This window comes from Rhinatrema bivittatum, chromosome 1 (genome assembly GCF_901001135.1).
Source record: "Rhinatrema bivittatum chromosome 1, aRhiBiv1.1, whole genome shotgun sequence".
Lineage (NCBI taxonomy): Eukaryota > Metazoa > Chordata > Amphibia > Gymnophiona > Rhinatrematidae > Rhinatrema > Rhinatrema bivittatum.
In genome coordinates, this window is record NC_042615.1 from 604,578,407 (window position 1) to 604,593,993 (window position 15,587).

Sequence of the window (15,587 nt, forward strand, 5' to 3'; positions counted from 1 at the left end):
GGAAACACCGGCTTCCAAGGCAGGAGGATGGTAAGCTGGTGTCCTCCTAGCTTAGCCAGGAGACGGAGGAAAATGGGATGGAGAAAGATACTTGAAAGATGTATTTAATGCAGGGAGAGGGATCAGGAGCGGGGATGGCTGCTGCTGGACTTTTATCTTTTTAAATTGTGCGGGTGGGAGCAGGAAAGGGGGCTTAGCCCTGGCCTGTCTGTCAGGCATTTTTATTTTTTGGGGTGACAGGAAGTGTGGCCTAATAGTTACAAAATCTGACTGGCTACATTTAGCCATTTGTTGTTTTTTTTTGCTGAAAACCTAGTTGGTTAGGTTCAACTGAAAGTTCACATAAAGTTAATCAGTTAAAATTAGTTGGTTATTTTGGCTGCTTAGGGGCTGTTTGAAAATTGATCTCTATCTAACCAATATTAGACAGATTAGGACAATTTATAATGTTGATGTATACAATTTGAAAGGTATTGTTTAGCATTGATTGTAACATTATACAAATGACAGCAAGAGTAATGGATACACTAATATCTCTTACAATCAAGATGTCCTGAATGTTGGTTGAACTCCAAAGGGTCGTGATAAAAAGCACTTTGCTGGTCTTAGTCTCTCTTATCTCTGCTCCTTCTCATTCATTCAGAAATTACCTGCATATTTCTGAAGGCAAATTAAATAGTATTAAGGAGGTTCAGGTATCTGTCTTTCTAATATGCCCTTTTGCGAGCTCACAATTTCATTTTGAAGTTTGGCGTAAGAAGGAACAGTATAACTCATGCAATCCACCTTGACTCTTGAGTTATAAAAATGGAAATATAAACTTCTGAAATTAAATCAAATCTTCAAATTAAGATTATGCTTATAAAACATGCACTGGTGTGAAATCTGTGGAAATGACAGAAAACTAGAGAACTACATTTTTGGTATGTAGCAACAAGAGAGTGCACTCTCCAAATTACCTTGCATAATATAAAATGCCTGCAATTTACTGGCTTAGAAAAATAAGGCTTGAGACCAATAATGGCAGGTATTTAGTGAAAAACAGGCAAATTATCTTGCGGGAACTTGCAAATACTGCTGTAACCTAATGCTGTCAAGAAATCAATATGTTTTTATTATAAACCCATAGTTGTCGAGAACTAGGCCGACTTATGGAAACTAGACACACAAAGGCCTCAGAGGTTGTTCACTGAAAAACTGACCTATAATGCACATTTTGGGGTGAGGGACCACCCTGTGCTGTTCTATTCTTGGCAAATTTACATCTGTAGCAATTCACAGAAGAGATAACAATTCAGTCCAAAGCCAAGATGACTCTTTTTCAGTCCAAAATCAACTTTTCTCTTTTTTTTTTTTTAAATCAGTAGATCAGCAATAAAACGGGCTCAGTCATCAGCAAACATGATCTTTTTGCCTTGGAATACTGCTATTTGAGAAAGCTGTTCCTTGCGTCTCTTGCTTGCTTCCCAGGAAGGATGGAGCGCCTGCTGCAGCTGCTCCCTTCTGCTCTCCTGCTTTACTGCTGCACCTTTACCGGGCCGTTGCTTCATAATCTGTGGCTTGCATTGCGGAAGAGTAGCTGGCCAGAAACAACAAAAAAAGGCAGTGACAGGACTTAATGAGCAATTATTTCTTAAATGCACCAAATACACTGAAACTCATGATTCTGAGGCATCCTTCCCATGCCTTAATCACAGTCATTTGACGTTATGGGCTGAATTTGCAGAAACAGAATTGGGAAAAAACTGTTGGAAATAAAGGCTGCCTTTACTGTTTGGTGTACAAATTAGAAACTGGACAGGGCATGGAAACACACTATTTCTCCTGTTTCCTCCCGATGCAGTATATGTAAAGTGTCAGTCAGTAGACTTTAACAAAATCGAGAAGAAAGCCAAGTCTTCTGTAACACCTGCCGGGTGACGCCTGCTTCTGGGATGTGAGGTAAGAATGCAGGAACAAACAAAATATTTTAAAAGTTTTGATTCAACGTAGAGTGGCAATACTTTTTCCCAGGCAGGGTACTGTAGAGCGTTATTACGTCTACACTCGCAAACGATGTGGTGGTGGTTTCTGTTCATTTACACTGCTGTCATTACCCATAGAACCCACAAGGGCAGTGTCACCTCAGTGGCCTTTCTTTGGCAGTCGCAGGCACTGTGAACTAGTTATGCTACCAGTCCTGCAGTATGTATGTAGGCTATATGCTTCACAGAAAAATAATGCCAAGTTAAATTAATGTTAAAAAAAATAAACCTGTCGCCCTGCGTATTTTTCTTTCTGGATTGCCTCAGACCACTGCAGTGTTCAATCAGAGAGGAGGCCATTGATCCAATAGTAACCCAGAGCAGCTGCGGCGGCAGAAAACAAGAGCGCTAGCAGATGTCAAAAGCATTTTTTTTTCATTAATATTATGCGTGTTTTTTGTTTCATTGAAAATGTACAGGACAAAGGGTTGAGAAAGCTTACAAATCTTTTTCAGCTATGTTGAACTATAGCTTTAAACAATGTGTCTTGACATATGCGTGGAAGCAATGTACAGTTAGACTAGATCTGGATTTATATAGGCTTTTCTTTGCAAAATGTATCTCAATGTGCTTTACGATCATAATGGCCTATATAAATATATGTTCCACATTCACAAGATGGGAAAAACCCTTTAGTACCATCATGACCATAGCTCGTTCATAAAAGACAACCATACAGACTGCATCTCGTGTCTAGAATTCAGATGGGAAAAAGAATAAAATCAATGTTACTAAAGTAGTTAAAGTTACTAAAGTACATTTGGGGGGGGGGGGGGAAGGATTTACTAAAACCCACGGATACCAGGGCTCATGCAAAGTCATGATACCAGGGTTGTCACCCTGCAACAATTCCTTTAGGCAGCTTGAATGAAGTAAGTTTGCCTGATGGAAATGGAAGGTCCCCGAGGGATCTATGTCTATGCTAGAAGGAAGGGTATGTGGCTAATATCACATATTATGTAAGGAATTCTCAGAAGTGATCCAACAGGGTTTCCAGGGATTGTCAGTGTTTTTGATTTAGGTCAAAAAATGAGTAGCTCACAGATTCTTGATTTTCAGCTTTTTTTTTCTTGCATCACACAGAGTCCATTCACGTTCTGCTGCTGAATGGTTTTGATGTGGTGCAAGAAAATAAGGTTAAAGCGTAAAGTCAAAAACCTTTAACTAAGCCTCTGGTTTTGATTTGTCTGGACGGCACAGAAGAATCATTGAGAGGCTAATTTTCAAAAACCCAGCATGTGGTAAAGCCTGCGTGTGCATTGGGCACCCAGTACTCTACCGAGCACGCATACACATTCACTTGTATAAAGTTACATTTCCTTTTCGGAGGGCATAACTTCTGTGTGTATGCTTCAAATAAAAGAAAGTTTGCATGTAAATGCTGACTCTGTCCACCCCCCCCTTCCCCCCGATCGAGAATGCCTCTCAGTGTGCATAAAAGTACATGCAAAACCGGGATGGTTTTTGCACAGCTATTTACAGGCATAGAACAAGCGTTTATGTGCGTAAATGACTTTGAAAATTACCTCTTCAAGGGCATTTGAATTTGGGAACTTTTAGGATTTTCACGCTATTTTTTTTAGATAAAATCAATTTTATCATCTGCACCTACCTGTCTTTTTGTTTTGCTGGGGCTTGTCTTTAACATTTCTAAAAATAAGAAAAACTTGTTATCAGAGACATTATGAAAATAATGACAGCAAATTATAAGCACTTTCTTTTTTTTTGCAAATAAAGCAGCTCCTAAATTCTTCTAAAATTGATGAGTTGACTAAAGCCCAAGAGGTACATATTGAGTAAGATAGCGAGCAGGAATATTATCTGGGGAAAGTTACCAGGACAACTTTTACGCAGATATTCAGCAGAACTCACCCAGGCAAGGCTTTGGTTGAATTTGCCCTGGAAAACTTTAAGACAGGTTTTGTATCTGACCAGACTGAGGCCACTAACTCTCTCTGGGCCGAGCTGAATGTCAGGCCTGCCTGGACAAAGTGAAACCGTGCCTCGGAACACCGCTAGTGCATCTTCTTTTAACCCAGGTAAATTTTGTGTGGGCAAGGAGTTATCCGTATAAAATTTAGCCGCGTAACGCCCCTCGCCTCTAGTCTGAAGCACCTTCGGCATCCCAGGAACATGGCTGAACTTCCTGCAGTCCCTGAGACCTTTTCATAGGCCCAGCTGCTTGGACTTCTTGTAATGCACTCTGATTACATCACATCCTGCCTAGTATAAAGGAAGCTCAGGACTACCACTCAATGCCTTTGCAACAGCTCTCCTGCATGTTCTGCAATGCTAGTTGCCACAACATGTTCCTGCCTTGCTCCTGATTTTATCCTTCTGTGCCCTCTCCCATCTATCCTGTTGTGTTTCTCCCCCTGGACTGATTTCTTGTTGCCTTCATCTTAGTCTGCACCTTGACATTGTTTTGTTCTCTGCCCGCCTTGACTTGAGCCTGGACCTTGACTTCGCTTGCTCTCTACCTGCCTCAACCTCAGCCCAGCCACCGACCTTCCTTACTTCTACCTTCCTCATACCTGGTCTAGAAAGTCCTGCCAGCTGCCAGAACCTGTGGGCTCAACCCAAGGGGGAGGTGGCTGGTCAGGCAGAAGATTTAGCCTTGTAGCATATCAGCTTCCAACTGTTATGTGCGAGCACAAGATAGGCTGTATAAATTTAACAGCGGCCCAAGGACTCACTACCTTTGCCTCATGATAAGCCTGGGAGTAAGGGGAAATATTCAAATCCCAAGTTATATCAAGCTTGCTCCAAATGTTACCAGGACAAAACCTTTGAATATTGACCTAAGTATTTTGCCAGCTACTGGCCAAAGAGCAAATTATGCTCAGCCCAAAATATTAAATGAGGCTTGAATGATTCAGGATACAAAAAGCTGCCCACCTAGCTGATGTTTTAGGTTTGAAGTTAACCCCACATGGAATGTATGGAAATAATCAGTACTAGAAAAAATGACCACATCTGATATGATTTCAGACATGGATAAATGCTCACTTTTTCATGGATGTTGGCTTCTGCTTCGATTCAGACAAGGAACTGCAAAATACTGACTCCAGTTTTGTTGCTTTACCACTGGCTTTGCTTTTTTCTGGCCCTGCACCGGGGATCCTTTGAGGGCCAAAGTCCTTCACTTTGTCCATAGAGGATTTTAGTATTCGGTCTGCTTTTCCCTTTGCTGGAGGAACATCACTGTCTGTCTTCTTTTTCTTGGTTCGCCTCACTTTGCCTAGGAAGAAATCGTCATCACTGTCACTGTCATCAGGACCAGATGACTGCTTAAAAAACCTTTCCTCTGTGCTGTCATCAAAGTACTCTTTTTCTTCTCCATCAGACTTTTCTTCATCACTCTCTGCTTCTTTCTGCATTTCTAATCTACTTGGTATGGCAAGTTGTTTCTCATTTTGAGTAGTTGGTCCCTTCCCCGTTTCAGCCCGAGGTGGCACCTGGCTTTCAGTGGCTTGTGCTGACACAGTATCTTGACTGGATGCAGTTTCCTTCTCTAACAGTTTCTGGTCTTGATTGTCTATATTTGTTTTTTTGTTGTCTACTTCAGTGTCCAGTTGTACATCCACTTTTGCTCTTTTCGTGATGTTTTGCTTTCTTTCTGCCAGCTCGTCAATGCTACAGTTTTGTGCTGGCTCTGGTTGCTCTGAAACTTTGGTAGAATTAGATTCCCTGGAGGATGGAACTGTTGATTTCTTCTGTCTTGCATCTTTAAAGGTTTTTACAGCAACTGCAGATATACAAGCAAATAGTCTGATTATAAAGAGCTAGCAGTAAAAGCCCGTTTAAGGAAGAGGAAACACTGTGAAACGTGGAAATGCATTACTGAGATGTGTAGTAGTAGAATCATACTCCATCCCCCTCTTTCCCTTATCCCCCCCTTCCAAAGCCCATTTGATTCTCTCACTTTCCATCTTTCACTTCCTTCCTCCACCTGAACACCTAACTCACCTTGGTTCTCCCCCCTTTCCACCAAATTCCTCCCTCACCTGGTTTACCCCCCCCCTTACTCACTCTGGATTCCCCTTCCCTCTTCTCACGATCCCCTCACTCATCCTTGTTCCCCTATGAACTCCTCACTCATCCAGATTTACTTCCCTTCCCAAACCCCTCACTCACCCGGGTTCAATCCCCCCTCCACTCCACAAACTCTCACTTACCACAGTTCATTTTCCTCCCATCCCCAGTTCACTTACTCATTTCTCCTGGTTCACTCACTTCCCATCTCTCCATTTACTCTCCCCTCTTTCACTTCCTCCTCCTACCCGACCCCCTCACAAAGACCTCAGTCATTCTAGTTTACTCCCCCCAAAACCCCTCACTCACCATGGTTTAATCCCTCCCTCCATCCAACAAGTTTACATCTCAAATGGCAGCCACTGCACTAAAAGAGAATTACTTTGCATTCAATAACACGGGGGAACACAATTTTCGTAGCGTTAGATCTGACACTTGTTTTTGACTAACTTTTGACATCTGAATCCAAAAATGACCCCAGTTTTTCTCTATCACGTCAACTTTTTAAGGTACAGGATACCCTCCCTTTGTCCCAAAAATCATACAAAATGTATATACAAAGAAAATAAAAGAAAAAATTACCTGAATATACTGTTTATTTAGAGTTATTTTATTCATACAAGGCTATATATTGTTACTGTAAGTCAAATTGTGTACAAGTAGTAAAGTTCTGCTACCAAACATACATATTAAGGTAAACATTTACGCTTATAGCTTTTCCGGCAGTGTTCAATCTGTGGACAATCTCGCCTGATGCTCCAACAATAGTCAGCCATCATATGTACATCCCATCTACCCTGATACCATGCCTCCATGACCTTCAAATCTAGGTGGAATCGTTCACCTTGCTCATCGCTGACTGCACCAAGGTTTTTCGGGAAGTCAGCAAGATAGCTATGCAGAAAATGCACCTTGATGCTCATGTTGCAACGAAGAATTTTGAAGCTCTCCAAGAGTTTCTGGACAATTTCAGTGTAATTCTGTGCTCGTGTATTTCCAAGAAAGTCCTTGACAAGGTTTTTGAATGACAACCAATGCGAAGCACTAAGATAAGCATTTTATCGCAAAGTGCACTATTACCATAAAACATGTCCCTTTTCCTATCGCATGCGATATTTAGTGCAGTTTGATAAATCCAGGCCTAAGATAGGCTGTAGAGAAAAAACTTGACGTGATAGAAGAAAACTGCAGTTTTGAAATCAGCATGCCTATTTAAGTCTAAAACAGCTGAAAAATCGAACTCAATAGGAATTATTTTAAAAATTGTTCCCCTATCAATTTTTTAAACAGATTAAGGTACAGCCATGGGTGCAACCATGGCCTCCTCTCTATGCTGCAAGTTTTGAAAAGTGATTTATCTATACTTCCAGATTTTGGCCCTCAATTCTTTTATGAGTCTGTTTTATCAATGTCATTTTTTTTTTTATTTGGAAAGATACAGAAGTTAATTTACAACTATTTTCTCAATGGGTCAACATAGAGGATGGTAATTTACAGTTCACAATCCAGTATCATAGCTGAAACATCTCTTTTTCAGATTTGTTAGTCATTAAGCAACATGATAAAATATATGCTATTTTCACAAAACCTATAGACAGAAATACACCACTTCATTATGAGTTTCCATTCAAAAAAACTACAAACTGACATAAGCAGTAGGGCAGATTTTGTGTGAAACTTATGAGGAATTCAGAAAACAGTCCTGACAGATGCACAGAAGATTCATAGCAAGAGGTTATCCCTCAAAGATAGTCAAGAAAGCATGTAAACGTGGGCTTTATGCTAATAAAGATTTCTTTTGGAAACATAAGCTCGTGACACTACGAATCGTCCAGTTTGTGTATTACCTTATTCCAATCATTCAACAAATTGTTTTGAAACACTTGCACATCCTTCAGATTCATGAAGAGTTTCAAAAGAAACCGCTCTTCGCCAGGACACAGGAACAGAACTTAAGAGATAAGTTAATTTCTACAGTTTCAGACGAAACCAGAGACAAGTAGATGAGTCTGCCAGGCCAGTATGCCTGGAGCCAATGTGTGGTTTGTGATAAAGTTCTAGCTATACAAACGTTCCATCATTTGTCTTTATCCATACACCACACTTTTAGAGAGCATTCTGACTATAACACGTCACAGGTGGTATGCACAATATTGCGCCCTTGTCAGAAGCTGTACATCAGACAAACTAAGCTACCGATTAAGATGCAGATTATACAGCATAAAAGCTGCATTCACACGAACAGGAAGCACCCGTAATAAAACACTGGAGAAACATAAGAAATATAACCATATCTTGGAAGTCCTGAGATTTTTCATTATCTTACAAGTACATCTCCCAAGAGGAGGCAATGTGTCTCTGCAGTTAGCACAGCATGAACAAGAGTATACATACAACTGACAAACCATGGTTCCCACTGGTTTAAATTCCAAAACTGAATGGGAAGCATTTTTATAAATCTAGTTTTTCAATTTATTTTTACATTCAATTGAGTGATCAGGCAGCATTCAATTAGACATGATCCATTCTCTTTCATCATTTACTTTGATATCTCAATGGATTGAGTGTAGTGCACAGAGCTATTCCTTTCCAGGAATGAGCACAGGCTACATTTCCAAACAACAGACTTAAAACCACACTGAAGTAAGGCGTTACCTAGCCTGGTTCTGGATTTCTTATTAAAGTCACCAGAAGAAAGGCTGAAGTAAGCTCTGCTTGGATGGCTCTAGTTGTTAAGGTTCAGGAACAATTGCTTTGTATTTTATAAAAATGAGATTTAGGCCCAGATGCTATATTTAATTTAATTTCAAATTTGAATTACATTTCAGAAAACACAACTTCATTATTATAATGGCATTTAATAACTTCTAAGGACAGATTCATTCATCATGGCACCACCAAATTTAGAAAGGCAAGCGTGAATATTTTTAAGTGTTTTATCTTTTGTAGTTGGTTTTGTATTTTTATATTAGGTGCTCCCAGTGAGAATAGATATTTATCTATGGTTTTATGTATAATCTCCCCCTGAGGAAGTCATTATTGGTGAAACGAAGGGCCTTTTGTTGGGGGAACAAGGCTCTCTGCTAGCAAGAAATCTAATCTGTCAACATGGTTTTGATCACCTTTTTCAAGCTGCAGTTGCTTATGGTATATTTACGAACATCGATTTAAAAAGTGTTGGTCTATTAGCAATAGAAAATGTAGTGGCTTAAAGTTGGCAGTTCACCATATGGACTTTAGATAATCAGGACTGGGTGGGTTTATTTATGTCACGAAGACATTTATAAATTGTTGCATATTTTTGGTAGTTAAAATTTATGAGATGCATTTGTATGAAATTGATCCTAATAAATTAATTTGCATTCTTTTGCTATACAATGAATTTGCATTAGTGTTCTCTTATCTCCTATCATAGTGTGTGTGTATATATATATATATATATATATATATATATATATATATATATATAGAGTGTGTGTGTGTATATATATATATATATATATATATATATATATATATATATATATATATATATATATATATATATATATATATCAAGCAGAGTGCTGGATTTACAAAATAAAATTATGGTCAAATCTCCCCGCAGTGCTCCTGAAGCCCAGCTACTAGAATTTAGTATTCATTTTACTCTGTGGAGAAACAGCCAAACCCCCTTCAGAACTCACTGACAGAGAAGTGTTCAGTTCGGAAAGGGGACTGGCTGCTTCACCCTGAAGTGAAGTGAATAAATGAATACTAAGTGTCAGTCACTGTCAGAGCTATGAGCACCTAATATTCAGCTTAGCTAGAGTAGCTTAACAGTCTCTCCTCCTCCTGTTTGGCTTCAGGTGGAGAGTGGAAGTGGGGATTTGCTTGATGTGTTTTTACATTTTATGGTATTGGGGAAGTGATGATTGGGTGCGCATTTTAGCTTAATTTTCTCTTTTTTTTTTTTTTAGCTAACTTTAGGGCAGTAGTTTTTCCAACCAGAATTAGTCAGGTAACTTTATCTGGCTAGCTGAATATCAGCATTTTCTGGATTAACTGTAACCATGCACTCTGAATGCTCCCTCCCATGCTGCTTCTTTATATTTTTTGTGGTTCGGGTTTTTTTTTTCCGCGAAAAATCGTTTTTTTGAGTTAGTGCGCACTAACAAAAACAGTTACATTTTGTTATTTTTTGTTACTTTTTGTTAGTGCGCACTAATCCAAAAAACAAATTTTCGTGAAAAAATGGGAAAATCCCGATCATTTTTCGGGGTCCCCGAAACATGCCGAATTGGACAATTTCGTTGAAATTTTCCAATTCGGAAAAAACGAATGCACATCTCTAGTACATACATAGAAAGCTAACATTTGGCACTCAATTTCCTACCTTTAAGATCAGTAATTTTTCTCTTTAACAGGGGATGTGCTGCTAGTCTTGCAATAGCTCGATCATCTATACCGCTACCTGGCTGCAGAAAAGAAAAAGCCATAGATGAACAGAATGCCAGCAATGCCATAAGCACAATAATCAGCAATGTTGAACTGCTATAACAGTAATCATACAAATGAAGTGAAATTAAATGTACATCTTGTATTCTAATAGTACCTATTATGTAGATAGCACCATTAGTGTACAAAGCATTGTAAAATGTTTTCCAAAAGTTTGCAATATAGGTTTGAGCTCAGGAACATTAAGGAATAGATTTAAAAAAGCCTAAGTGCGTAGGTGGGGTTATGCGCGCCGGGCCTATTTTAGAAAGGCCCAGCAATGCGTGTATGTCCCGTGGCTTCGAAAAAGGGGCGGGGCAGTCTGGGGGGCAGGGCAGGGTCGGCTCCTGGCACAGTGGCCATTTGCCGCTGTGCCGGGGGATCAAAAACCGGCAGGCTGCCGGCGCGCTCTAAAGTTAAAACAAAGGTCGGGGGGGAGGGGGGGTCCTAGGTGAGGGCTAGGGGGCGGGAGGATTAGGGGAAGGGGAAATGAGGTTAGGTTAGGAGGTTGGGAAGTTCCCTCCGAGGCCGCTCCGAAATCAGAGCAGCCTGGGAAGGAACAGGGGAAGGCTGCGGGTGTTGGCACACACAAGTTGCAAAATTGTGCACCCCCTTGCATGCGCCGACCCCCGATTTTATAACATGTGCGCACCTGCACGTGCATGTTATAAAATCGGTCGTCCATGTGCGTGTGCCGAGTAGCGCACGCACACAACCTTTTAAAATCTACCCCTGTCGTACTTCGTACTGAAGGTGATAAAATAGTGGGGGATAAGGGTGTGTTCTAGACACTATGGGGTCCATTTTTAAATGATCTAGTTTCCTAACTTTAGGAGTTAGGTGGCCAGATTGTACCCACTGAAAATATGCCAGGATTGAGTGGATAAATTTAGCCACTGAAAAGGTTGGTGGCCCACGGGTGGGGTCTGATTAGGTGGAGAAAGTTTAGCCAGCCAATGCTGATGTTGAGCACCAGCTGGATAACATAAGAAACCACCTGGGCTGGGGATCCCTCCCTCCTGCCTCATGACAGTACAAATGATGGGGGAACTCCACAGTGGCAAGACTTTACTGGGACACCCCACCCCCGGCAGATAATGGGTTGTTCTCTTCTTAGGGTGGGAGGGATTCGCTAGCCAGTGGGGCTCTCCATCAGCTGTTCTTGATCTGAGATGGGAGGGAAGGATTGATAGCTTGGGAAGGAGGGGTTCCCCATCAGCTGTTGCGGCCACAGGCTAGGAGAGAGCCGTAAGCAGGATTCTGTGTCTGATCAGGATTTACTCCCTAACGTAAGGGAGCAAGTAGGATAACATAGGGGTCTGTTTTCAAAAGCCCCTGACCACTCATCTCAGCCAACTGGATTTTTAGATGGCTACGTTAGCTTGGGCAAATGTTCAGCCACAATGTGTTTGGCAAGGTGGTGGCTGAAAATTTGTCTAAACTTAGCCTGCCAAGACAAGCTCTCAGGGTTTTTGTTTTTGTAAATAAATTCTTATGTTACCTTGCCATCTCCCATATAAATCAACTATAAACCAAAATAAACTATAACCTCCCCACATTGCTTCCAATAGCAGCATCAACAATTTTGCTGATTTTGTTTTTAAAGCTCCATTTTCTGAAAGTGCTACTCATATTTTCGTGTTGCTTGAGCTCACATCTCACATAACTCCCAAAGAAACATCTCACATAACTCCCAAAGAAACAGTGTCCCAAACCTGCACCAAAATGCCAATAAAATGGCATAGAGCAAGCTGCTACTTTGAAAAGAAGTGTGCAAGAGAGTTTTTAAACTGGCGATTCTGCACTTAGCTAAAATATGGAAAGCCTTAAGAATTTGCAAGAAACTGTTTCAGATATTGTTGGGGCATGGAAAATCACTTCAGGAGTCATAAATCATTTTGAGGGTATTTACCCTTTAACACAATTCAGATGTTCACCATGGGGTCCATTCATCCATTCTGAGGCCAGAAAGGAAGCCAAGGTGAATTACTATTTGGGAAGGCCAGCAAATAGAAATGTTTGCTATTCAAAGCTGGAACGAGGCTGAGTAAGAAGCTGTGTAGGCGTGTCCGTTACAAGCTGGTCATCACAATCCACAACTTACTAAATAATGTCAAATCAGCATGGATCCTATCTGGGTTAAAAATACACTCCCCCGGCTCGCACTCTCCGATCCTCAGGCCAAAATCTTCTCGATGTTCCCTCCCCCTAGTCAGCCTCGCAGAGATGCCTCTTGCACTTTGCACTATTTCTGATCCAAACATGCTTCAATGAGCCTTCAAGACCCTCTTATTCAAGCATGCCCTTTGACATTTCTGATTAAAACCTTCCACACATTCAGCCTCATTGTCCTTGGACTTTTTCTAACTGCATGTACAATTTACCTTGTATTTATTTGTACAATTTATGTCTTCTTATGCTCAGTTTTATTATGTGGCGTGTAACTTGTATCCCGCCCTGAACTATTCGGAGGAACAGGTCATAAATATTTCCAAATAAATAAATAAATAAATAAATACTGTAGCAGTGAACTGGGTGCAAATGAACCTATCAGGAGGAATTTGAAGCCCTATCTGCTCGGAGCCACAGAATGCTTTAGCTGCCTTGATTTCCTATATATAAGCACTATTATCGCTTATCGGACATGAAGTCACGTAAGTTATGTCAGCCGCCTAAAAGTAGGAACCCCAGCACGTTGAGCATGGTCAGGTCATGTCACTGCATAGGAACGTTGATATAAGAGATAAATAAAACTGCACGAAACCAAAATCGCCTGCCCACCTAAACATCTGTTGCCAAACCACCTCATCTACATGATCTCTGAAACAATTATTTGCTCCATCTCCACAGGAATCCATGGGGAATATCCCAGTATTAACACAGACACACAGACACACACAAAACTGCTTATCAAAGTCAGAAAACAAATTGCCAGTGCTTTAGTGAGCTGCAAGGCAAGGGGAATTGCTGGCATGTAAGGCCAACATGTGTCTAAATATAAAAACCCCACGTTCCCATATACACAGTTTTTAATCTACTTCCATCACTTACAACTGTCCTCTCCATAAAGGGATGGCATTCTCAGGATGCTTGCCACACACCTCCCCCCGCCATGCAATCCTCAAGCCTTGTTACTGTCATGCCCTCACAATCTTGCAATCCTCTTTCAAGCAGGTCAGCAAAGCTAAGGGGCACTGCTACTGAAACTTCATGGGTCTTACACTAGGACTCCATCACCTACCCTGCACCTCCAGCACAGTTTTACCACATTTAGTTCAGTCTCCTGAAAGGCGCAAACATTATTCTCCAACTGAAATAAATATGCTTTTGTTCTGCAGGTTCTGGTTTTATTAACCTTGCCCGATGTCAAGTTAACCACATTTAGAAAGCCCTAATTAATGTACCATCTGTAGAAAAAAAGTGTTTCTGTCTAAAAACACACACAGCTTCCTTAACATAAAGCTCCTAAATAGACTTCGTTTGCATAACTTGCAATTAAATCAAAAGTACAGAGCATTTATTTTTTGGTACACTTTTGAAATCAAATACAAAACCCAACCCATATTAAATATTACATCACAATAATAATACTTTTCATAGCTAAAAGAAGTGTAGGTTGTTTATCAATGTATGTTTTTAGTATTCCCAACAAAACTATTGTCATCTTTAAATTTCACTGATGAGTTTTTAAACAGTAAATTGCACACAGACAGGTCTGAATCAAACCACCTCTGTGGGTGATACATAGTTGTGTAAACAGCTTGATTCAAACCCCAGACTACATAGGTACAAAAACTACCAAACAGAATAGGCAATGGATAAGCCAAATTACCTTACTAGATTGGATAAATCACCCATAGAGACTTTCCCACAATTTTATATGGCAACACAAGGAAATAAGACATTTTATGTAAAGGAGTAGTTCCATTCTATAAACAAAATAATTTTGCTTTCAACAGAATTATCTTTTTAAAATGCTCCCTCTTAGAGAATGTTTTTTCTGTTCGCAAACTGAAGCATTCCAGAACTGTTTTCAGCGTTCAGCGGCCAAAAGATCTCAAATCTCACAATGGTCTGCTAAAATCGCAGCGGTGTGCCAATTTTCAGGCAGGGCAGGGAGTTCTCCCTTACTCTTTTGTGCACAAACGTTTTAACTTATCACTTGAAAACGTTTCTAAGTGGACCTCTGATCAGGACAATAGCCCCTCTGAATCAGAAACAGAAGCCAGATTCCTGGTCAGACAGTTCACTGCACAGCCAAAACTATGGCTAATTTTGTGACCTTGTGTTTCTCCTCCATAACTGTGAAGTTACCCGCTTCATGATGGCCTTTTCTGCATCTAGACTTTACATAAGCAAAGAATCATAACTTGTATACGATTCACTTGTATTTTCTGGCAATACCATTTTTGGCTCATTCCATTTTTAGACCTGATAAAGGGAGTGTACTCCTAAAAGCCAGAGATGAAATGTACTGTTATGCCAATAAAAGCGTATCCACCTTATTTTCTTTTTTGCACTTGCTAACTTTTATTTACAGGCATTCAATGGGACTAATAAAGCAACCACATTATTTTATCGCTTTATAACAATAATAGACAAAAATGAAAAGAAAAAAAAACCCAAAAAACTAAAATTGTGGTTGCTAGCCAACTACATACAACCGAAAATGCAGGCCTGGAGAGCGCCTCCCCACTTTAGCCAGGAGGGAGGGGGCTGCATGGTATTGGAAAGAGAGAGAGAAAACAAGGGAGGGGAAAATCTCAGAGGAGAGAGAGAGATCAGAGAGGGGCCAGAAGAGATCGAAGCAAGGTAACCAGAAGTCAGAGCCATAGGGAATGGCCCAGAAGAGAGAGTTGGGAAGGGGGGGGGGGGGGGAGGCAGGAGATATATTTCAGAAGAGAGAGGAAAAAGTTAAAGGGAGCTTGATCAGGAGAAAGCAAAGTAGAGGGGAAGAAAACGAGAGAAAATAGGGGGTGGGCGATAGCAATTAAACACCAAAAAGTAGCTGGGGGAAGAAAGGAGTGAAGGGAAAAGAAGAGCAAGGGGGGT

General features: G+C 40.6%; 1 protein-coding gene across 1 annotated transcript in view; it reads right to left on the minus strand.

Annotated features, from left to right (window-relative positions):
• Positions 1-1,091: 1,091 nt before the first annotated feature.
• The window catches only part of SRFBP1 (serum response factor binding protein 1), a 173,077-nt gene continuing 158,581 nt past the window's right edge, over positions 1,092-15,587 (minus strand). The window contains exons 5-8 of the mRNA XM_029620087.1: positions 10,435-10,516; positions 5,034-5,772; positions 3,637-3,674; positions 1,092-1,579 (exon numbers count right to left, since the gene is read on the minus strand). Coding sequence (XP_029475947.1) covers positions 1,386-1,579; positions 3,637-3,674; positions 5,034-5,772; positions 10,435-10,516 — 1,053 coding nt within the window. The 3' untranslated portion in view covers positions 1,092-1,385. The remainder of the gene's footprint in view (positions 1,580-3,636; positions 3,675-5,033; positions 5,773-10,434; positions 10,517-15,587) is intronic.